This window comes from Tiliqua scincoides, chromosome 2 (genome assembly GCF_035046505.1).
Source record: "Tiliqua scincoides isolate rTilSci1 chromosome 2, rTilSci1.hap2, whole genome shotgun sequence".
Classification (NCBI taxonomy): domain Eukaryota; kingdom Metazoa; phylum Chordata; class Lepidosauria; order Squamata; family Scincidae; genus Tiliqua; species Tiliqua scincoides.
This window is the reverse complement of record NC_089822.1, coordinates 56,629,666-56,655,187: the sequence shown is the minus strand read 5'-3', so window position 1 is coordinate 56,655,187 and position 25,522 is coordinate 56,629,666. Positions and strand designations below refer to the sequence as shown.

Sequence of the window (25,522 nt, the reverse complement as noted above, 5' to 3'; positions counted from 1 at the left end):
CGGAGCCGGAGTCCCTGAGGCAGTTCATGGCTGAACACAGTCACATTCTGGCAACTCCTGCGACGCCGCTGGCACTAACCGTATTGGCCTCTGCCTTTCCACTGGACCATTTCAGCGACGTGGAGAGGGGGGATTTGCTGCATGGGTAACAGCCTATCCTCCATACCTACTTTACCCAGGCTTCACACACTGGAGAGGACACTCTGTTCCAGAACCACCATTCAGAGCGTGACACCATAGTCTTCCGAGACTGAAGGATGCCAACAACAGTGAAACAAACTAGCAAGATATCTCCAGCTCTTTTGTTCCCTTAGTATCTATTGCAAATGTTCCATAATGCCCTAAAAATGCTTGAGAACTGAACACACATGCATGTGTGCACAAACAATGGAAATCATTTTACATAATGTTATTTGACAGTACATGTCACCATGTGGTGGATTAACTTTTGATGCTTCTGTAGTTTTATTTACAGCAACACCTTGATTTTCATCCATTTGACTTCCATCACTTTGCTCTTTCAGCTGTTTTTAATTAATGTATAACCACATTTCAAATTTTGTCCATGTTCTTTCCTCTTTTGTCCGATTCACCCAACCTTCTATGACATTCATGGACAAATGCTTATTTTTCTTTTATTTCTGTTTATTTAGATTTCACGCGCATGTGTTATATAATTAGTTATTTACGTTTTTCACTGGCCAAAATAAATTTGCAAGCTAAATAAGGTTATAATATAATAATAATATACAGTATTTATATACCGCCTTTCTTGGTCTTTATTCAAGACTTTATTCAAGGCGGTTTACATAGGCAGGCTTATTAAATCCACGCAGGGATTTTTACAAATTGAAAGAAGGTTCTTTCTTTCAAGAACCACTACATTCAAGGTGTTACACTCCGATCTGGTTTAACATTCTGGCCTCCATCCTCCCACGCTCCGAGCAGATGGAACAGCTCAGCTGCAGCTTGTCAGCTGCTTCAAGGTCGCACGGTGCCGGTGGCCTCGAACTGGCGACCTTGTGGATGTTAATCTTCAGGCAAATGAAGGCTCTACCCTCTAGACCAGACCTCCTGCCCCATTGTTGTGCCATTCATCTGTTTTTTACTTCCATCCATGCTATGGTCCCCAATAACCAGATGGAAGTGCAAAGTGTTGATCTCTCTCTCTCTCTCATAAATTTTTATGTTCTCTGTTTCCATGTGGTCAGAGGTATATTTTATCATGTTTTGGGGTACACTTTGTTTTACTGTGTTTTAAAGGTGGTTTATTTTACAAACACTAGCCACTGCAACCCACCTCCACAAGAAAGCTTAAGTACAGGCAAATAGCAAGGAGGTCACAACATAATGATTTTTTTTTTTTCCTATGAAGAACTATTCTGAATTTGCAGAAGTTAGTGGATTGTATCAAAAGAAAATGTACCCTAACTAAACAATTAAATTAGTCAATAATTTCAGTGCTGCTTAGTTTGTGTTCACTCTTTTCAGAAAAAATTCCTAGACTTTTGATTGAAAGGGGGGGGGGAGAAAAATTTTATCTCAGCTGAAAAGCTAAGGATAATAAAACAGACATTATTTAGAGATGAAATACATAAATTATTTCATGGTTTAGGAATATATTGTGATATTTCATTTTTTAAGTATTAATTTATTCAGCTCAAACCCCACTCTTCCATGGAACTCCTAGCAGTGTCCCTTCTCGGGGACGGAATAAGGTCTGCACCTGCTTAACATCAGCAATGCTGCAATATTTGTTGCTTGAATCTATTCACAGGATCACAGTATAGTTAAATCTGTGAGGAAGTAGAAGCTCACCTTTCAGAGATTTCCCCATACAGCTTCTATCAATTCCAAAAGCTCCTGTGAAAATGGAGAGAAACAAGAACTAACAACATGTTGGGAACAGCAACATGACATTCTTGGAACTATCTCTTGCAAATTTTGCATGTTTCTGAATACTGAGAGGTTGACATAAGGGCTCTTAGGGGTCAGCCCAAAGTATGTGTCAATCAGTATGCATGTACTAATAGTCAAATGCCCCAAGTGCTTGATTCTAGGAGAGCAGAAAAAACAAAACTGTGTTCTTATAAAGAGGAAAGGGAAGGTTGGGGATACAACTCTTGTTCTGACGTCTACACTATCTTGTCCAAAACAGGACAATTATTTTATTTTCATACCAAGCTCGTTGAGATAGCCTCCATGCTTCCAGTCAGCGGGGAGTGTTCCTGTGTATTCCATGGCAGGAGTTCGCTTCCCAGGATCCACATTCTTAAGATTCACGAACAGTTGGTTGTTATTTGACTGTTTTAAATAAAAGAAGGTAGCACACAATGAAGATAACAACTGAGCAGTCATGTTTGTCTTATATAAAATACTGTATGTGCACAGGAAATATTACTCTATGTTTACCTTTGCCAATGTCATCCTGTCCATGTTGTTGACATTGGTTTGGTTTGAACACTGCGTTAGAGTGTGATAGCTTGGATTGGAGAAGTAGTGGCTGTTGGCATTTCCACCATTATTGTGAGGAATTGTTTCTGAAAAGAAAAGGAATGAAATGTGAGTCCTGTAGTATTATTATAGCTCATCCTTGACTTTACACTACTGGCATGAGCTCTGCTGGGACTAAAACACTTTAATAGGGATTGATGTCATAAATAATCATTGGTTTTTGCTCCTAACATCCCTCTCCAGAGCTTAATTTGGTCTCTTTCTATATACATGAAAACAAGCTTCTTGAAATTGGTTAATCTCACTACATACGTACATACGTAATTCTTTTTCTTGCATGGAAGTTTCAACAATGTCTTAACCTCACTTTATAGCTCACTCCTATGCATGTCTACTCAGAAGTAAGTCCCATTGAGTTCAGTGGGACCTATTTCTGGATAAGCATGTATATGCAGTTCTAGACAAAGTCCAATATATTTTTTCCATTCCCAAAGTCTCTGATTTTATGAGCCAAAGCAGATGTGGTGTTGGCTCCTTTTTAACAGTTCAGTTTGCTTGCTAGTTAGCAAATAAGGAGACAGCCTTTGGAAATCCCCACCGTACCCCTTTCCTCTCAGCTCCTTTAACCACAGCTGAGCCATTCATTGACATGACAAAGCACTCAAGTGAACTTCCCTTAAACCAAGATCTGAAACAGCAGGCTGCCATCCCGATCCTGACATTGCTTGGGAAGCTGTTCGACGTAGCTGTCAATGTAGCTGCGTTATGGAAAGGCACATTAATGGTGCTGCTTATTTTTCACCTACGAAATGATGTATTGATGGAAATGGGAAGGATTATGGGAGATTAAGGTAGTTATCAATTCCCATTCCTCCTGAAAGTGAATGCCTCTCACAGCCCAATATTAAACTTTCCAGCATGCAGGGCTCCCGCGGCGCCTAAGATGTCTGCTGCGGTATCCTAAGCGCACCAGGCAGCCACCAGTGGCTCCTTGTGAGAAGGGGACTTTTGTCCTTTCCTCCAGATAAGGAAAGTATCCCTGCAATGGGGCTACTCAATTCTGTGGCAGCCCTTAGGCTGGTGCAGAATCAAGAGCCTCCGTGTCAGGCCATGAGGCCTGACATGTTGCTCAGGATCCATTGCAGCAGAGCTACATCAGTCCCACCATTCTCCCGCCCCGCTCCCTCTCCCGGAATGCCTCCTCCCCTCCCTCCCCCATCCCAGAATACCTCCTCCTCACCTTCCCTCATGCCCCCACCTACCTCTCTGCCACCTGGTGGTTCAGGTGAACACCAAGCAGCAGAGCATCAGCTTTCCACCGCGCTAGCCCTGTGCCGGGTCAGCGCCAAGGGCTCACAAATATGCTTTACTGCATGTTTGCAACTGCACGCCTGCAGTGAGCTTGCACACACTGTTTAGGATTGGGCTCTAAATCAGAAAGTAATTTGATGGTGCAATTAAGTGTCCTTCACCACCTGTAGTAAATGCATGAAAATACACAGAACACACATCCAAAAAAGCTTAAAGACAAACAGATACAAAAATCAAGAAAATAAAACCTTCTTTTGTTTAAATGAGTGCTTAATACAGATGTGATTAAGGTTCACACCATTGTGCTCTTACCAGAAATGGTATAGTCTGTATTGATGACCCTCATGGCAGGTGTATAGGTAACAGCCGGCATGTTTCCCTCCTTCCCCTTCTGCTTCTGTCTATAAATGATGAATAGTGCTAGCAGGAAGAGGACAACTAGGACAAGAATAATGATGCCGGCAATAGCCCCAATCTGGTAAGAATCAGCAGGCACTGCAGCACTAGTGCGGCTTAAGCTGTTCAAGTTTCCTACAATGATTACACCAGCTGGAAAACAAGAAGATATTAAAATCCACTCATAAATGCACAGAAAGAATACAAAATGCATGAAACATACAGCTTTAACTTTCTTTACAACTTTTAAATATATTTGAAAACATATTGAAAGCATCAGTCAGCCAACATTCTCTGGAAATCTATACTTTAAAAAAGACAGCTATGCCGGTGAAGCATATTTGCATGAATTTGTTTAAGTTGCAGGTTCCTTTTGGTTACACTGTTGTAGAAACTGGTTTCATCTGAATGCTCTTTATATTTTTCTGTTACACAGATTTTCATTTGGACAGTTTTCTTATCATACATTGGAATGTTACACTCAAAATATAAGCACTAGGAAAGGAGGGCTGGAATATTTTTTGCAGTAAGGAAAAAAACCTTTTAATGTTATTTTTTGTGATTATATAGAATGATAATTTAGTTTTTAAATAAACTGAAAGGTTTAATACCGTATTTTTCGCTCCATAAGATGCACCTGACCATAAGACACACCTAGTTTTTAGAGGAGGACAACAGGAAAAAAAAATATTCTGAACCAAATAGTGTAATAAAATATTTAATAAACTATAACAGAATAACATTTGAACCATGTAAAGTGAACAGCAGTCAACAGTGGCATTAAGAACCATTATCACTGTCATTAACAAATGGAGAGACTTAAAGGTTTGAGTACTCTAGTTTTCTGGAAACCCCAAGAACTCATCATCGCTAGAGTCAGAATTTATGAAGCTCATTTGCTAACAATCACTGACATCACTTTCTTCGCTGTCTTCATATAAGATACCGTCTTCACTTCCATCTAAGGCATTGCTAATGCCGCATTTTTTGAATGACTGTACAACGATCTCCTCCTTTACTGAGTCCCATGATGTTTTCACCCATTCACAAACTTGAGTGATGGTGGGCCTCTTCATTCGTCCAGTAGATGTCAGATCATGATTACCAGCAGCCATCCATTTGTTCCACTCTTCTCTCATTAAGACCTTAAATGGCTTGTTGATGGAAACATCAAGAGATTGCAACTGGCTGGTAAGACCTCCGGGAATTACAGCTAGATGAGTCTTCACTTCTTTGAAGCACTCTTTTGTTGGTTCGCTATGTGCTCTAAACTGGTCAAGCACTAATAAGGCAGGTTTTTTCAGAAGTCCTCCAGGATGTTTGGACCACACCTTTTCAACCCATATTCTCATTCCATTTTCATCCATCCATCCTTTCTCATGTACATGTACAACAACTCCTCACGGAATCACTTCTTTTGGAAATGTTTTTCTTTTGAAAATCAACATGGGTGGCAATTTGGTGCCATCGGCACAGCAGGACAACACAGCTGTGTAATGGGTCTTCTCATGCCCTGAAGTTTTCACAGTGATGGTTTTGGCACCCTTCAGATCTACAGTCCTATTAGATGGCACATCAAAGGTCAGCGGGACTTCATCCATATTCCCAATCTGGCCAATTTCAAAGCCATTTTTCTTCCTAGCATCAATAACAAATTTATGAAAGGACAGAATCTTAGATTCATATTCTTTTGGCATTTTTTGCGCAATTCTAGTTTTGGTCCGCATAGCAAGACCATATCGCCTCATAAATCTGTAGCACCATGATCGTGATCCTGTAAAATCTTGAATGCCTTTCTCTATAGAAATGTGTTTCGCTTCAAATATGATCATTTTTGTCGAGACAGAGAAGCCACTATTCCGGTGACGTATGATCCATTCTTTCATGTCCACCTCCAACTGTGGCCACTTTGCAGCATGCCCACGGAAAGTGTGCTTACCGGTACTTTTATCTGCTTTTTGCAGCTGATCCTCCTGTTTCCTCCACTCTCTAATCATTTTTTCAGTTGGAGGAGGCCCAAAATGTCTCTCCGCTGCTCTGTTTCCATGCTCCTTAGCATATTTTACTACCTCTAGTTTAAAAGGAATTTTATATGCTAGCCTTTTTCGGCTTTATCATCCTTGCACTGGTAGAATGAGGTACTGTAGTATTTTTCTGCAAGTGCGTTGTCACTAAGTGCTGAACATTTGCATTACCATTGAGCGCTGACCATTTGTGTTACCACTGAGCGCTGACCATTTGCATTACCACTGACCAATAACCTGCACTAACCTGCACTGAGCATACTCTTAAATCAATGACACGCGCTCTGTACTCCCTCCTTCCTTGCTCTGTGGGGTGCTTGGGTGCCTCAGACTGGCACCGCTTTTCAAAGGACTCTGGGGGGCAGGTTCTGCCTCACCTGCCCCCCCACCCACTGCACACCCCAGATGGGGAGGCTCTACCTCTCCTGCCTCCCCACCCAGCCCATCCCTGCATAAAAACCACTACTGAAGCCTAGCTTTGGTGCATGCGCAGTGGCGTGGCGGGATTCAGACACTAAGCTCCAGGCTGCAACACTTACGAGCCTGCCCTCCCCCTGTGGCACCTGCGCAAATGAGGACCTTGCCCCCGGTGCGCCTGCTCAGTGAAGACCTGGGCTGAGAGACGACGCGGGCGGTTTGCGCTCTCGCGAGACTTGAAGGGGCTGGGCTGAGTTTTGAACCGGGTGGCAGGAAGGCTGAGGGGCTTTGTTCTCCGCCAGGCGCCTTCCCCCCTCCTGATGGCAAAGCAGCAGAGCTGGGAGCAGGGCATCACCCTGCAGGGCAGTGCCGAGATCGTGGCTGAGTTCTTCCGTGAGTGGGCGGGGCAGGGGTCTGAAGAGGCGCCGGGCCGGGCCAGAGCAGGCGGCGCTGCTCCCCTCCAGGCCGCTGCAGCACTCGCGGCGCAGGGGCAGGTCCCGCCCCGGAGAAGCTGCGGTGCTGGCCGTGGGAACGCAGAGGCGGCGGGGAGGCAGGACCCGGTCCACGCAGAAGCACCGCAGCTGCCTGCCGAGGAGGCTCTCCTGTCCCTGAGAACGCCTGCAGCGTTGCAGTTTTCGCTCCATAAGACGCACACACTTTTGCCCCCACTTTTTTGGGGGGAAAAAGTGCATCTTATGGAGCGAAAAATACAGTAATTCCATTCAAGCTTCAAGATACCTGAAATGTAGTATTAATTGCAGAGCAATGCAGGAAGTGGAAGGAACAGGACAGAGAGTAGGGTAGGGAGGGCAGTGGGTCAAGGTCAGGAAGGGAGGCCAGCCTAGGAGAGGGGGGTGAAGGGGGTAATTTGTACCCAGGCCCAGGGTCAAAAAGGGGGCCCAGGAGCCAAAGGAAGGGGCCCAGAAATTTCTTGGGATCTCACATTTTCCCATCTGTTCTATTGTGGCCTGCATGGGATGCTGGGAACACGAGCATGCAGCTGCAGCTACTGGCAAGCCATATATGCTTAGGAGTGTGTTTGGTTTTCCTTATTACTATGTCTATCTGCCAATGCCATGTGGTTGGATAGACCAGGGCTCAGAAGACTTTTCCAGCTGTCTCCACCCTCCCCCCACCCTGTTTTGCCCCTCCCTGCCCCATTCTGCTTGTCCATCACCACCCACCCCTGCTCTTTCACCCCTCCCCCTTTGCAAAGGGGCCCCAAAGAAACTTTGTACCCCCTGATAAAATTCCTCTCAGAGGCCCTGCCTGGTCCACCCTGACTTGCACCAACAAAACTGTAGAGTAGGCACATTCAGGCAGTGGAGGCTTACCCCCAGGGCAAGGGAACAAATGTTCACTTACCCAGAGGAGACCTCTGGGACTGCCTCCCCCCCCCCCCATAGAATACAGTGGTGTGGTGCATTTGTGGGTGGGATTTAGATAGGACTGGGCTGTAAACTTAGCAGACTATCTTCTGTGTAAAAAGTATGCAACTACTGTAAGTAAAATATACTACATTTTTACACAATGATGGAATAGAAATATAACAGTGGAAAAAAGGCAAAATTTAAAATGCTGAGTGGGGATAAGAATTTAGGAAAATGCCTGTCTTCCCTAAATTGGGCCTCTAGGGGCCAATTTCCCACTCTGCATTCTCCCTGAAGTGCTGACTTATTCCTTTTCCAAATAGAGTATGAGGGCAACCTAGGCCATTTACCCAAAAACAAAGAGGAAGTAGACTGAATGCAGCATCACAGTCTGCCACACGTTTTTTAGGGAAGGCAATAAGCAAACATATCTGTAAGTCTTGTTCCTCTCCCTGGAAAAGCTAAAAAGAAAGAGTTTTTGTTTCCCTCTGCTTTGAGATGCTTGTGGTGCCCATGTGAGCACTTAAAAGCTCACTTATTTTGGCATTATACAAAAATACTACCTTGATCACATCTTGCTCCTTTCCAGCCAGGGCTGCAATAACAGGTTCCTGTGATATGGTCACAAGTTGAGTTGTTCAGACAGTCACATATTTGCCGGCAGCCATAGCCATATGTTCCTTGGGGGCACTCTGTAGCAAATAAAAGAAGTTCAGATGTAGATGTTGCTTTTTAAACTATTCCAGACTGTATTCAGGTACTTGGCATTTCTCATTATTATAGACTGTGATCATGATCCCCTAAGACAGAACTCTGTCTGCAACTGGGAGTTTCAACTTGTCAGCTACAGAAAATGAAAGCACACTACACCATACCTTCAGAGCTTTGCAGTGACACACCTACTAATGGAAACCCCAAGTGCTCTTCAGTCTTTTAAATCAAAGTCAATGGATTTTCAAAGAAGTTCCCATTTTAAAATGGGGCATGAACAGGGTTTCACAGTTTGAGGCAGTTAAGCACCTTGCACTTCTTTTGCACTACTTTACATATGGCTCTACAGAAAGAGACTTCTATAATAGGCCATTATCAAACATTTCAGTTTCCCAAACAGCAGACAAAACAACAATTCAGTAACAAAAACATTTTGGTTTGCAAATATGTTCTACAAGCATGTAACTAATACACATTAGGGTTCATATTATAAGAATGATATGCTTTGATGTAAGTTAGGTTTAATGGGTTTTTTTCCCTATAGGACATTATTAAAAAGCGAGAGAGAGAGACCAGATATTGTGTTTTTTGTTTGTTTGTTTGTTTTAAAAAGAATTTTATCTGCTTAAAATGTTTACATAATTGCAAGGATAGCCTTGACATAATCACAGATTTTTCTTAATTACTCTTTATATATCTGGGAACTTGATTGCTTCCAACAACTTGCCTGTGCTCTCACAGCAGCATACACAAAATGGTGACCAACAGCACACTGTGCATACCATCAGCAGCCATAAATACTTTTCAGGAACTAATTAGAAAGCTAATCATGCTTTGTAAGAGATTTCTACACTTTCTGAGCTCTATGTACCAAGATTCTGGAATTTGCTGACATGCCCACTAAACATGCATGTTTTCCAACAATAAATGGAGTATGAGCTATTGTTTCTGTAGAATGTGGCAGGTATAGTATACCACTTTGGAATTAGCCAAACTGTATTTCTGGGAAGTTATTGCATATTCTTCACTGAAAGGTGGAGAACCATGCAGTAACCTTTGATTCATGCCATTTTGTTACCTGAGGTTAGTTTCCCAGGCTTAGATGCAGATGGGATTTTTGATTGCATCATCGTAAGATGTGTTTTGTACACTGCTGACAGGATGCCTTTGGCTCACGGAGCAGGTGTTTTGAAAGAAGAGCTCAATGGGACTTAAGATTCTGTTCGCTGCAGATGTTGTATGTCACCACCAGGTGGCAATATTTCATTGTGCCAGTTCCACAAAGAATCAGTCTCCAACCAGATGTGTTAAAATGTTTTTACAAATGTGGAGAAAATATAATTTAAGTATACAGTATTGCCTTATAAGGTATACAGTTCATTCAGGATTCTTAGAAACCTCTACTAAAACTCAGGTCGCCAGATAGGTAGAAAGATACATGAGAGATAGACAGTAAATTCACTGAACAAAAAGAAAAAAACTGAAGTTTCCCTTGTAGTATTAGACATCATACAAGAATACACCTCTCAGCTGATAAGATTGTATTTGTATTGGAGTCCAGTTTTCAGTTATTAATTTTAAATATTTTGTGCTGATAATACATAGGCTGTACAAATACACTTATTTGCTGATGCTTCACAATATGTCAAAAGAGCTGTTTTCAGAGCAGTAATAGGAGTACAGAAGTTCAGAAGAAAAATATTTTCACCGTCACTGTCTACTGTCCCTTCTCTGTAGACAGTTTTTAAAATCCTGAACATGGCCTAAGAAAAATCTAGTTGAAACTAAGTTCCAGTGAAATAAAGTTAAATTAAAGAAACATTTAACTATGTACTTTAGTTTTTATTAATTCCACAGAATAGGAACAAGACCAAAGCCCCTAAGCACACAGGCAGCCCAATCCTATGCAGCACTGGTGCAGTGGGGCTGCTAGGCCCACACTGTACCCGGTGTTGCAAATGAGCACACCGGAGGTCTCGGGGTATAGGGAACATTCCCACCATCACCGCTTATTTGTGTAGTGTCGAAAAGCGGTTTACAGAGGTTTTATGACACCCAGTGCTGGTGCTGCAGCCACAGCACATACATTGCTCAATATATGGGCTCTTAGTAGGAACTGTCCCATTGAAGTCAGTGGGTTTTATTATAGATCTGTCCTATAGAAATACTCTACTAGTTGTTGATATGAAAGCATTCATATAATTAGGTTTGTCTACATTGGGAGGGGGGTGCCTGGTAAGGTTTGATTCACTTCTGCATTTTCTCCATTATCAAGGTGCAAGAAATTTGTTTGCAGCTTACTCTGTTCACAGTGTTTTCCCATAAATCCTGTGCGACATGTACACTGTCCTGAGATGTGATCACAGTCGGCTCCATTCTGACACTGGCAGATTAATGCACAGTCCTTTCCATAAAACCCCAAAGGACATCCTACAGTAGAAAGGAATAAAAGGAAAAGAGTAAAGCAGCCTATTAAAAATTAAAAAAAAAATAATGTGGTGGTATAACATTGAAATAAATAAATAAACTATTTCCCACCATGAAGTCCTATGTATATTCCAAATAAGGAATGCTATTTTGGAGAAATTACACTGGCAAGATCAGTCATATTAGTGACAGACAGGTTAGAAAGACTAATGAAAGTAGTGAGATTTTGAGGAATCTTTCAAGTGGGAAAAAAAAACAGGGAGGCTTTTGAATGATATTGGTATTTGGAGATATATTCTGCAGAAAAGATTCTGAAGCTAAAACAGTAAAAAAAAAAAAAAACAACTCATTGTGATTGAGCCCCACACAGAGATTCCATTTCAGTCTAAAGAGGGTTTGTTACATGGAAAGTGATCAATACTCAAAAACAGTAAGCAAAAGAACTCAAGCATTGATGGTTCAAGCAGCACAGAACAGCCATATGGCTCTGTAACAGTATGTCATTTTGAAGTTTTCCTGTTTGAGAAAGGAAAAACTTGGCCATAATAATACTGCTGTTGTAACTATGAGTGAATGGGGTTCAGTGCAGATCCTCTTTTGAAGATGTGTAGAAAACCCAACTTCATTCTCAACATTATTGAAGGAATTTGGATCAAAGGCATGACGCCCTTGCTCAGAGAGATTAAAAAAGACTGAGCACCTTGCCTCAGCATATGCATACTACTCACTTTTCTACCAGTGTTAGCTCGTGAATGGATCAGAAACTCCACCTTCAGTGAAAACTCAAAAGGCAGGCTAATAGTGCAAATATATATTTCTCTTCTGGCTAACAGCAGCTGTTCCTGAATTATAAGTGTCTGTGCTACTGAACACTGGACACCCTGCTCTAGAAGATAAATGAGGAAAGACTCACTCTGGGTGCAATAGAGACCAGTCCACCCTGGCATACATTTACACTCCCCATCATAGGCGCTACAGCGAGCTCCGTTATGACAGTTGCAGGTGTGGATACAGTTTGGGCCCCAGTGAGAAGGAGGGCAAGCTGAAACAATCAAATTTCATAATTAGTCTCACTGGCCAAAAGCACTGAGCCGTTAATTGTGAACCTTCATCATAAAAACTCAAATAAGAACATAACACATGAACAGTATTCATCAGTCATTTTAAACACTGGCTATATTTAATTTTATCTCTGTTGTAGTACATGACCTAAATTTATATTCCATGCTTTCTAATTGAATCCATGGGTGAGCTAACTGTGAAATGGAAAAAAAGCACAAGTAAAATATTGAATAGTTCTCATTTTTTTCTGGTTATCTCCTAAAGTCCTTTGATAAGAGCAACATGCCTGTTCTGGTTTTTGCTTAGAGCATCTCCATATGATGCTAAAAGAACTTGTGTATTGCTTTCTCCATGTATGTCAAAGGTTTTTCATTCAAATAATGTTCCATGGATGAGACAGGATAGGGATTCTGTTGGTTTACTACTCACCTTACTGTGTAACAGTTGCCCTGCTGGAGTGATTTTGGGTGTGGTGTTGGAGTGCCCCGATTACTGGTTTTGAGAAACTCTGACTCACCCTGATGACCGTGGAGTAGGAGCATCTCAGCATTCATGTCAACCATATCAGCCACACATGCTGACAGTGGGGAGGAACATAATCTAAATGTTCAATCCCACTAAAACTGCAACACCAAAATACATATCCTGTATGCTAAATAACCTTTGTTGGAACCTATTCACAGGGTTGGGATCACAGATCTTGCCTGAGGATCATCTTTGTTTTCATCATTCCACCAATCAATAATACTTTCCATATCACAACTCATTATAGAACAATAAAGTTAACAAGCACTGGCATGCTGTCTGACCTGATTGGGGACAAATGCAAAACAGATGTCTTTAAAGTATGCCTGTGTGTTATTTTGAGAGAAAATGACAATGGCTCAATGGCCAATTTTTAGAAATCAATGACCAACAAGAAATTTTTCTCCTTTAATGTAACACCTAGAAGGACTACAATGAGGAATATGTCAACGGTTTAAATCGTTTTTCAGTTTCAATTTTTTTATGACAAATAATTTTAAGGGAGGGGAACTAGTGACAGGATAAGATTCTATGCACCAGTGTTTCTCAAACTGTGGGTTGGGACCCACTAGGTGGGTCGTGAGCCAATTTCAGGTGGGTCCCCATTCATTTCAATATTTTATTTTTAATATATTAAACTTGATGCTACAATGGTATGTGACTGCATTTGGGGACATGTTACAGATCATACTTTTAACAGGCTACTATGTATATGCTTTTAACAATGATAGTAAATGGGACTAACTCCTGAGTAAGTGTGGGTAAGATTGCAGCCTAGAATTGTTAAAAATTTTCCTGCTTGATGATGTCACTTCCAGTCATGACATCATTTCTGGTGGGTTCTGACAGATTCTCATTCTAAAAAGTGGGTCCCGGTGCTAAACATGTGAGAACCACTGCTGTGCACACTTATCTGGAACTCAATGGGACTTTGTTTCAGGATGCATGCGTAGAATTGTGCTGTTAGACAACTGAAGGCTGTCAGTTCATATACACAGAAGTCTTTAAGAGACTTCACACTGAAATCATTTTAAAGTAATGGGACAAGAACATGAGGCACAAATCAATGACACAACTCAAGTAAAACTTCCTTTTCCTGATCTAGAGGTCAGACTTAGCAGACATTCCCTTTTATGCTCCTGGCATTTTTTTTCTTATTGCTCTTTATCAATTGTTCATAGTGAGGAAGCAACTGAAGAACTACACTAATGATTTCTACAAACACAAAAAGAGTGACAAACTTCAGGCTGATACTCCTACCAAACATCCCAGTGTTTCAGTTAACACTTTCTTAAGGGACACATACAAAGCATCAGTTCGTAGGAATAAGCATAAAAATAATTAATGAACAACATTTTAATCAATCTTTTAGTACTTGTTTCAAAAAAAGAGAGGTGCATAATTCTATGCTTAGGTTTTATTTAATCTAAAATATAGCATGAAACCACCAACATTATTGCAATTGCACAAACATTATATAACGTCTACAATGCAAAGCGATAGGAAGAAAAAGGTACAAGGGCAAGACTAGAAATGTACAAGGAATAAAGTATTTAGGGCTGCAATCCTATACAGACTTACATGAGTGTTACCTGCGCACACACACAAGTCCCACTTGAGTTCTGAGCAGACATGCATAGGATTGCACTGTAAAGGTTTCTGAATGGACCAGATGTTTCACAACTGGGAGACAGCCACCCCCAACCAGTGTTAGTCAAGCCATTAATTATGTGAACCATGCTGAGTCCTGTGAGTCCTGAATTATGTGAGTCCTGCTGCAGCCAGCTGGGAAACAGAATAGCTTTTCTGTGCCCTCAGGTCTGGCATATTGCTAGAACTCATGCAAGCGTTGCTGAAACTTTACATGTACCCACAAATCAAGACCGGACTCTTAAAAGCTTGTAGCTGCCTGACTCTGGTACACCTACTCTTTGTCAAGTACTTACTAATTCCGTTGAATACTGATTCAAGCAGACATAAACAACAGAAGGAAGTTCATGCTGATTGTGCAATACTCATGCCACTCAGACTTTTGTTATTTTTTTTTAAATTTAGCAACCCACACCTAACATACAACAAATAAACTTACAATCACACACTGGCATTGACATCACATTAATGGAAAACACAACATGGACAAAATGGAAATTTTTGTTCCAGTAATTTATAATTATTTATAACTATAACCCATTTTTGCACAATTTGTCAATGTATCTTCTTCTTACAGTGAACTTCTTGAAAAACTTGGAGAAAAGGAATGATGTGCTCAAGAGGATCAGACAGTGAAAACCTCCTCTGCTTCTGTGTGACTACGTGCCTCCTTGATTTGATCTGTGCTCTTGGTTCCTTCTGGCTTCAACACCCTTTGTGCTTATGAAAGAGCACTTGGAAAAATGAGGCTTCAGGGAAGGTTGTCCTCGGACTCCTATCCTACCTTAACTGCCTCAATTACATCAGAGGGGGCAAAGAAAAATTATCTGACTGAATAACAAAAAAAGGAAAAAAAATTGACCAAGCTCCACTGAAGTCCTGCTCCCTGGAACCAAGACAGGACCAAAACTGGGAGTGGCTACATCCCACAGAACCAGGGGAAGACAAAGATTTGCATGGCCCTGTTTCTGAGAGACAGTGAGAGATGCAGCTTTTATAAGTAGCACCCTCCTCCACTGCAAAAGACGGCTTTTGCATTTCACAGCCATTTGACCGCCCCCCGCAACCTATTACAATTTATGCATGTATAGCTGTAATAGGTAGTTATGATTGCTTTGCCTTAAGTCCATGAAAGTTTGTGTCACAATAAAAAGACCCTTTGTTATTTTTACTACAAAAATGCAGAAATTCAAAATGCAATTGTATTTAATGTTCTGCACACATATTTAGAGAGCATGGTCTGTTCTGAGCAGTGCCATTAATCCTTTGTGTTGCTGATGGAGTCTCACATAACCTTTCTATACTGCAGATTCTGATGCATAAAACACAAGAAGGCTTTTTTCTCCATATGTGCAACAAAGATGAAGGCAATAATATTTAGCATGGAAGGCAGTTTTATACTCTGCTTGTAAAACCCTGAAACGGCTATAAGTATGGCCTGTATTATAAGGGCTAAATTTTTCAACATTGACATTGCTATGAAAAACCCGTAGAGTAAATATTTTTCCTAATGCACTATTTGAAATACAAATAGATTGAGCTCGATTAGCCATATAGGCCGTTGACCATCTTTCAATAAGTCAAAAAGTATGTCCTCACCACCTCAGACAATATGCAAGAGAACAAAATTATGATTTTTTCAGCAAGACCTCTGAACAGATAAAATATTGGTACTTACGTTGAGAACAGTCACTACCAATCCAGCCAGGATAACATTGACAGGACCTGTCAATTGGATTACAGGTTCCATTGTTGGTACATGTGCAAATTCCTGCACAGTTCTTCCCAAATCTGCCACTGGGACAAACTGAAAAAGCAATATTTAATTCATGAATAATTTGCTTTTGTCGAGCTTGGTTAGCATAGTGTTCTTTTCTTTTTGTTTTAAAATATTTCTACATATAAGAAATATGTACATTATAAGAAATATCTACATATAAGAAATTCTTCTACATATAAGAATATTTCTACATATAAGATGGGAGAGACTTCAGGCAGCAAACCTAGAGAACCACTGCTAGTCAGTGAAGACAATACTGAACCAGGTGGATCAACCATCTGATTATACTTAGGGCAGCTTCCTAATGTACAAATCCCTCTTTCTCTTGGCTCCTTTGTCTTTGTCCACTATTTCAAATTCTCTTTTCCTTCGGGCTCCATTCCCTTCATTCATTGCCTGCTTCTTTCTTTTCTAACCACTCAGTGATCCTCTCCAGCTTCTCTTTCCTGTTCCCTAGCTTCCTGCTCCAGTCTGCTTCCTCCATTTCTCTTTCCTTAGTCTTTTCCCTCTCTGTCACTTGTTACCATGTGCCTGCTTCTTTCTGCTCTTCTCTTCATTACCATTCTACTGTAGCTCATTCTTATGGCTGTCTCTGTTCACAGTCCTACTGGCCATGGAGAAAGTGAATCCTTGCAAGATTAGCAGGTGATATTTGATGGACTTTTTCCCCCAAGTGACAAATTCACTAGACATATATTTCTCTGTCACCAAGTAGTCCACTGTGTACTGAGGCAACAGTTTTGGTTTTGACTGATCTCTCTGTCAGAAAAATCATTCCTTGTTTCCAACATTGGGTGTTCATGGCAATGATCAGGGCTGATGTGACCCAGAATACTGTCCACTGCTACCTTTGCACTACAGTTCCTTTAAATGTGGAAGAGCAGGACTTCTGGTTTTACTTGGAGAGACCATTAGAAATTCCCAAGCATTTTGGTCTCCAGAGTTCTTTGCACTCCTAACAATGGTCTTGGGAAGCCCCAAGGCTCCAAGAAGTATACACTGAGCTGATCCAGACTTGTGGCTTTATCCAAAACCAATCTTGTGGTTTTCTCCTCTGTGGTTTTCAGAGGGTGCAGCATTTGAGGGGATTTCTTAAAATTCACAGGTGGACCCAATTCAGTGCATGTCACTTTCCCCTTCCTCTGAACTTTCTGGCAGTATTCCTCCTACCCAGGTCAGCAAAGTAGCTCAGTAAAATGTGGCAGAAAGATGAACTTACTCAAAGCAATTAGAACATTATACAGGTAGATGAGTCAGTACAATGCTCTAATATGTGTTAAGTGTTTTAAGGAAAATTTATTTTTAGCAACACACATATAGATAAATTGCAGCTAATGATTACTATTTTGTGCTCCAGGTTGTCTATTAAATAAAATTCATATCATATGTGACAAATAACACAGGCCTACAAAATTGAGGGTCAGAAAAAGTTTTTCCCAAACTTTATGGTGGTTTGATATGAATTTGGGGTGCCGATTCCAAAAACGGCATCCATTTTGCCCTGTCTAGTTTTGGAGATATAGTATAGCCTCATTAGTGAATGGTTCAAGCAGCTTCCTCATGAGGAAGCCATGGTGTAGGCTTCCTCATGAGGAAGCTGCTTGAACCATTCAGTAAAGAGGCTATGCCATGTCTCCAAAACTAGACATGATAGGGCAAAATGGATGCCATTTTTTGAATCGGCACCCCAAATATACCCAGGAATTGGTGTAACGTTTAAGGAAGCAAAATGTGTGTTAGCCTATGTAATCAAACATGCATTCTCAACCAACACTCTTCTTAATAGTTTCGGCCACAACAATAAAGTGTGACCTTTGAAGAGTATCCAAAAGGAACAATTCCCCTAAAGCTTGTTAAAATCAATTTTATTTAGTAGAATAGACTACTGTATACATATTTCAAAAGAAACTATGTATGAAAAAACAGAATATATAAATATATATAATACTTGGTATGGGATTGTATTGAGATTTGTACCTTCATTGCAAAGAGCTCCTGTGAAACCAGGTAAACAATCACACAGACCCGTCACATGATGGCATGGACCACTGCTGTGCACACACTGGGGGCATGCCTGGCTACAGCGATGACCATAAAATCCAGGAGAGCAAACTGAAAGCATACAAGTGTTATAATCAGTGGTTTGGTGATACATTTCAGAATGTAATAGCTCATGATGACACCCCCAGAGCAGTGCAATCCTAGTCTACTTAGAAGTAAATACCACTGAATTCCATGGGAATTACTTTAAGGTAAGTGTGCATAGGAGTAATAAACCCAATAAACTCAAAGAGTCTTACTTTTGCGTGGGCATGCATAGGACTGTACTGTTAAGAGTGCTAATTTATGCATATACTCAGAAATAAGTTCAGCTGTGCTCAGTAAGAACTACTCCCAAGAAAATGCACATAATGCAGCCTTAACATAACATGAGCTACATAAAGTCAATCAAGTACTCCTTGAGAAAAGATTATGACCTAGACCAGGGGTGTCCAAAGTTTTTGGCAGGAGGGCCACATCGTCTCTCTGACACTGTATTGGGGGCCGGGGAAAAAAAGAATTAATTTACATTTCAAATTTGAATAAATTTGCATATGTTTACATAAATGAATATATAAAGATAATAATAATAATAATAGGTATTTATATACCGCCTTTCTTGGTCTTTATTTAAGACTTTATTCAAGGCGGTTTACATAGGCAGGCTTTATTTAAATCCCTTATTAAATAGGGATTTTTACAATTGAAAGAAGGTTCTTTCTTTCAAGAACCACTACATTCAGGTGTTTCATTCCGATCTGGCTTCACATTCTGGCCTCCATCCTCCCACGCTCAGAGCAGATGGAATAGCTCGGCTTCAGCTTGTCAGCTGCTTCAAGGTCGCACGGTGCCGGTGGCCTCGAACTGGCAACCTTGTGGATGTTATCTTCAGGCAGACGGAGGCTCTACCCTCTAGACCAGACCTCCTGCCCAACTTATATGAACTCATTCATATAAGATGAACTTATATGAATGAGTGAAGGTCTTGCAATAGCTCAAGGCCTATAAAAGACCTTGCACAAAGCAAGGCTGGCCTTTCCTTTGCTGCCACTACTGCATCACAGATGTAAACAGCAACCAGTGGAGCTCACATCCCACAGCTCACGCGAGAGGTCAAACAGTTGCCCTCACTCTGAGAGCAGTTGCATCGGGCCAGTGTGGGCTCCAACAAATCACCAGAGGGCCAGAGGATCATTGAAGACTGGGGGCTCCCTGAAGGCCGCACTGAGAGGCCTCAAGGGCCGCAAGTGGCCCCAGGGCCAGGGTTTGGGCACCCCTGACCTAGACTCTAGGTCCTAGACATTACTGGATGTCTTTAGGCAAATTTCTCAGTTTGTCTCCTACTGAGCCTGATGCTTCTTCTTGGCTTTTGAAAATGTTTCAAAGGCATTATCTAAGCACTCCTGGTGATGACATCATTACTCCTGCTGTGGCAGAAATCCCAGAGCTCCATTCTCCCCCACCACTACACCTGCTGGTCATGATTTCATACCCAAGCAAGACTAATGTAGGAACTTTAGAATGATTAGAATACTTGGTTATCCAGGTGATTTAAGAAAAAGTCAGCTACGCCACTAACACATAAAAAACCCAGATGTACTACAGGAATAGTTTAAAACAGGGGTGCCCAAACCCTGGTCCAGGGGCCACTTGCGGCCCTCAGAGGCTCCCAATCAGGCCCTCGGGGAGCCCCCAGTCTCCAATGAGCCTCTGGCCCTCCGGAGACTTGCTGGAGCCTGTGCTGGCCCAACACAACTGCTCTCAGTGCGAGGATGACTGTTCGACCACTCACGTGAGCTGTGGGACAAGGGCTCGCTCCACTACTTGCTGTTTCACATCTGTGATGTAGCACTGGCAGTGAAGGAAAGGCTGGCCTTGCTTTGTGTAAGGCCTTTCATAGGCCTTGAGCTACTGCAAGACCTTTATTCATTCATATAAGTTCCATCTCTAATATATTAATTTATGTAAATTTATTCAAATTGTAAATGTAAATTAATTCTTTATTTTCTTGATGAATTATAAAATTTTTTTATAATTCTTTATGCCCCCCACACAGTGTCAGAGAGATGATGTGGCCCTCCTGCCAAAATGTTTGGACAGCCCTGGTTTAAAAGATCCATTTTATACATACTAAATTTATTTTTTAAAAATCCAACAGACAATCCTAGCCTGATAAGATACTGCTATCCACGCAATGTTTACCAAAAGCACTGTTGCTGTCATCATGCGCCACTCCACCTGTATCAACACATCACTATCCACAGTATGACTTTTACCCTCACTGGCAGGACTGGACTGAATCACGGCAACTTGGCAGCTTCTGACAAAATACCAGTATAAAGTACTTTTCCCAACAGAAGAGCAATCAGGGTACAGACAGCTACACACTATTCCTTGTTTTTATTCAACTCATGCCTTAAAGAGAATTCATTTTTATGCCAAGAACACTGGATCCCTCTTCTTTGCAGACATATCACCAGTTGGCTTGACAGAGCAAGAAAGAGAATGTGGGGTAGAATTTCACTCTTTACATCTCTAACTTCTGGCATTTCTTTCATGACAAATTAGTATATTAAGCAATGCTTTAAGTTAAGTGCCTATTGTAAAGCGGCCATTCACACTCCCAAAGCAAACTTTTCACCTTTAAATTATTTGAAGTTGTTTAGAAATCAGCCGGCTTGGCTACATAGTTGAAACATGTTGTCTAAACTGAAGAAGCATCCCAGAGAGTTTCATGGTTTTCCAGTAATTCTTTGGGTTAGTCATAGCTTCTCCCTACCCCTCTTATAGTCCAGGCTGTTCCTAGTTCCTTAACCATTGATTTGTGCAATTACTTGTCTACAAGAGCCTAGTTCTTTCAAGGGTCATTTAAATGTGATAATGGGGGAGGGGAGCCACTGTATACACATTGTGCAAAATCAGTAAAAGATTTACATGTTGTGTTACCTCATCTTTACTTACAGTGCCTCTCCATTAACTAAATGATTAACTCTAAAGCCATTGTAGATAGTGACAATAGTGGCAACCATGGAAACAATCCATCAAGGATTGTTATACTAGGCTGTATAGTTTTCAATTCATTTCAAAAGGTCTTGTGTGGGAGCTTGGATGGTTGCATGTTACTCTAAAGTCAAAGCTTCAAGTGAACCACCCAGATCATTCATTTAACTAAGACAAAGGTTTCTATATTCTGCGGCACAACAGGAGGTGCTACATCTAGTTCCACATCTGACTAATCCTTTTAATTCCCACTCCATGGATCAGGGCCCAATTTACAGTACATGGCATGAAATGCTGAAAAGAATTAAAACAGTAGCATGACGCATTCATGGTTTTCCCAGGATTAGGTGCCAATGTGTAAGTGGCCTCTGCAGAATCTGGGTTTATTTTATGATGGATCACAGACAAAACTTGGAGACCAGAAATCCACTCTATGGTCTGTTTTCAGAAATACAATCCATATACATAGGAAGTGAATGAAGACAGGAAGCAGCATGGGATTCTAGCAATACAAAGTGCAATGGATGGGAAGCAGTACAGCAAGTCTAAAAATCTATTGTAGGATTACGAAGGTCGTCTATAGGGAAAATGGTATTCACGGTAGGAAATCAGGAAAAACAAAAAACCCAAATGTCACAGAACTATCTGAAATTGCTATACAATACCATATTTCACTTTGCAATATACCCAGACTAAAGGAAGGTACCTTGTAAAACTTACTTCTTTGGCAAGTAGTTCCTCTGTAGCCAGGTGCACATTCACAGATTCCTTCATCTGGGGAGCATGATGCCCCATTTTTGCAGTAGCAGGACAAGGAACAGTTGGGACCCCAGTGGCCTTCTGTACATACACTGTCACAACGCATACCTGCAAGCATTTTACATACAGAGCTGTCATTAACACTACTAGAGAAAGCACTCCAATATCTCAGGTGAGAAGCAAGAGAATGATAACTAGGAAGTGAATGTTGCACAATTATTACAACGAAAATGGAGGGGAGCACAATAGTGCATTATTTGGTAAATATGGAGTCAAAACTTCACACATTTCTCATGTCTTCTGGACAGTGTGATCAACTATCAGATTGTATTTGACAACATCACTCTGTTTGTTAAACATGGAGATGGGTAAGTCCAAGTTAAAGAAAAATATGATGTATGTTTCAATGCTAAATTCTTCCCCACTAGCCCTTTACATAAACCCAGTCTGACTCTCACTCCCAGGCATTGTTCTCATAACTGAAATGAGAAAAAGTTTGCTGTTTGAGAACTATGGAAACAAATGAACCCCTCTTGGTTTGAAATTAGACCCCTTATCATGCACGATCTATGATTGGGGAAGACTAACATTCAAAAAACTTGGCACATGCCGTCACATCTTGCTTGGTGCTATGGCGCTGATTACTATCTGGTTAGGTTTGAAATAAATAAATATTGAATTTTCACAACTGAGACATTACACTATAATCTCCATGGTATTGATGTCAAGAGTCAATAGGTGTTTTGTGTGTGTGTGTGTGTGTGTGTGTGTGTGTGTGTGTGTGTGTGAAACCGTTGGACATACAGACAAAATGTTTCTATGTAGGCCCTTATCTTTGTCTTTCATTCCTGATCAGCATCTAAATTCTAGAGATTGGCAATTCAATTTAAACAAAAAATTAGGTATTTAAATTCTGCCTGCCAAATCTCCAGAGTGGAATGTTCAGTTCCTGTCCCCATTATTACAAAGGGTTTGGGTGTCTTCTCCACACCATATTGTGAATGCTTGTTGTTAATGGGAGAAATAAAGCTAAGAGAGAAGAAAATAAGTCAAGCTCAAATTAATGACTACATTTTGGTAATAATGGATATGCTGCAATTCTATACACAATTACCTGAGGGTAAGCCCACTGTACACAGTGGGACATCTGAATAACAGGTGTAGTATTGTACTGCAAGGAAGGTACCCACACCCAAACATTGTTTTCAACAGCTTGTATTCTAAATTTGTCTTCTGCAAAGACTTCCATTTGTGCAAGGTGGGAAATCTTAATAATTCTCCCACCTACAACTCTTTGTGCCCTGTACAGTCCTATACAGGGGGAGGGTGTTCTCCAGTCCTTTGCAATGGATTTTCAGCAGGCACAGATGGCTGCTATTCCAAGCAGATAGTGGGAAAGTTCACTTCCACGAACTTCCTTTCACACCCATTCCTTAGGATACAACCCAGGGAGTGCATTTGAGGAAATGAAATTGACTGGCTGTAGGTTCAGGAATGACTGAAAGAATAGAATAAGAATTTAATGGAAATAATTCCAATAATTCCAATAAAATGAGGCAATTGGTAGCTTTAAACAAGGATTAAATATACCTATGGTCTATTTACTGCTATTATCCATGGGGATGTGTCCAAAGAAAGTTAATCATGAGTAAGACATGATTGAATTCGATAAGTTAGTTGAGGCAAACTAGTCATGATTACATTTCTTTGGATACAACCCATAGTATCTAAATGAAGTATCCATATACAGTCTCAATATAACTCAGTTATTATCAGATGCAGGTATAATCCATGGCTTGCTCATGAGCCCCCAGAGCCATTAGCTGGTATTAAGAACAGGTTGAACTAGATGGATCTTGGTTCTGTTTTTCAAAAGGCAGATCTCATGGACTTATTTAGTTGCTTCAGAAAGAAGGAAAAAATCCACAAATGTTCAGTTTGGTTTTATCCTTTTTTGAATAAGGAAAATCTGTAAGCAATAGGTACAGAAGAAACCTATTTCTCTCCTAATTGGTGGTAAGCTGCTTACTGCTGACTTTCAAACCACATAAGAAAAAAGAAAAGCAGAGCACAAGAAAGAATTTAGAATGAACTACAAGAGCATTCCAGCATGCGTAGCTGCACTAAGGATACCATTCAATCCATGTTTCATGGGCAGAACTCCAGTATATAAGTGGTCTCAAAAAATGCAACAGCTCATTAGCACGATAAGCATTTTTCCTTTTACAGTTAATAAATGGAATTTCCATTTTATCTTTTGCTTTGTGTTTTCTCCCTGCTAAAAAGTCTCCTTTCGGGTCAAATGCCAGTAGGCAGGCATCTACAGTCTCTCTCAGACCCTATTGTGTCTACAGTGTTTTCTGTTATCAATTGACTATTATTGGAGTGCAGCTACTGAATGAATCATTTGGCTAAAGAAAAAAGGGGCTAGAAGAAGAATGGCTTGCTTTGTCAGGTTTCAGGCAAGATTCATTTCAGGTCTACTTTCGATCAAACTTCTTAAAGGGCTAAACCAGCTCTGGATTTTTATAGGAGAAAAAAAAATCCCAAAGTGAATGTTTTGTAGAGCGTGGGGCAGAATTAAGAGAGACTGTCAGCGATGAAAATTAATTACCCTACAGATCTGTACAACATGCAGCCCTACTCACTCCTTCTCCAGATGTTGCATCTTATTTGGAAAATATCTTCTCTTGACTGGAAACAATGAAAATGCCTGTCAAAACCTTTACATCTCAGACATTTCTACCATCTGAGAAATGACCCCATAGCCAACTGTAGTGGAAAATTCCTCACACTGAAATTTGACAACAACTCAGCAACTAATTTTACACAGGATACTGAACAACCATAAAGAGACTACTTTCCCCTTGCAAATACAAACTTGAATGGAATCTGAACTGATTGCCAAGACACAAAAGGCATCAACATGTTACAAGCTGATTTTTGAGCACCCAGCTAACTGAGTTTTCTGAATCAAGACACAAAGTTACTTATTTTTCTGCAGCTTGGAACAATCTTTTTAGCTTGAAACCTAAAGGGAGGCATTGACATTTGCATCTGAATAAGGTTGCTGAGTGAGAGACACTGAGCCACTATTAGATGCCACTAATACCCTGCAAGAACACTGAGCCATTATTAGATGCCACTAAAACCCTGCAAGAATCTCACCTTTAAAAATGTGCCTAGGCTACTAACTATCTAAATACTGGCTTAGGGTTAGAAATTCAAATGCACACTTTTGAAAGCTAAAGTCTTATTTTTTATTTTTATATATGCCACACGCACACACACAATTAGTGCCAGCACATTCCACACAAATAATAATTAAATAGTTTGAGGGATTTCCTCACTTTTAATGTATTCTTGTATTCAGATGTCTGCATCTAATGAAATAGACTGTACCCTACTTTGGTATATTTATTAGTCTTTAAAATCATTTCTTTATTCGTGAAATCTGTTACTTTGTTTTTAAGGTCCAAAAGACTCTGTGTTGCTACATACAGAAGGTGGCACCCCAAGTAGCACCTCCGACACACAAACAAAACCTTCCTTTGAGAGCAGAAGGAGCATTCCACTTGTGGAAGGGGTCCTTATGA

General features: G+C 40.8%; 1 protein-coding gene across 2 annotated transcripts in view; it reads right to left on the bottom strand.

The window, feature by feature from the left end:
* The window catches only part of MEGF10 (multiple EGF like domains 10), a 94,224-nt gene that overhangs the window by 3,102 nt on the left and 65,600 nt on the right, over positions 1 to 25,522 (bottom strand). Inside the window, exons 13-22 of one of the 2 annotated variants that reach the window (XM_066614730.1) lie at positions 21,888 to 22,034; positions 18,105 to 18,239; positions 16,026 to 16,154; positions 12,024 to 12,152; positions 10,985 to 11,113; positions 8,536 to 8,664; positions 4,078 to 4,314; positions 2,413 to 2,540; positions 2,181 to 2,304; positions 1,819 to 1,863 (exon numbers count right to left, since the gene is read on the bottom strand). In XM_066614730.1, coding sequence (XP_066470827.1) covers positions 1,819 to 1,863; positions 2,181 to 2,304; positions 2,413 to 2,540; positions 4,078 to 4,314; positions 8,536 to 8,664; positions 10,985 to 11,113; positions 12,024 to 12,152; positions 16,026 to 16,154; positions 18,105 to 18,239; positions 21,888 to 22,034 — 1,332 coding nt within the window. The remainder of the gene's footprint in view (positions 1 to 1,818; positions 1,864 to 2,180; positions 2,305 to 2,412; positions 2,541 to 4,077; positions 4,315 to 8,535; positions 8,665 to 10,984; positions 11,114 to 12,023; positions 12,153 to 16,025; positions 16,155 to 18,104; positions 18,240 to 21,887; positions 22,035 to 25,522) is intronic. The other variant, XM_066614731.1, reaches the window with a different exon arrangement.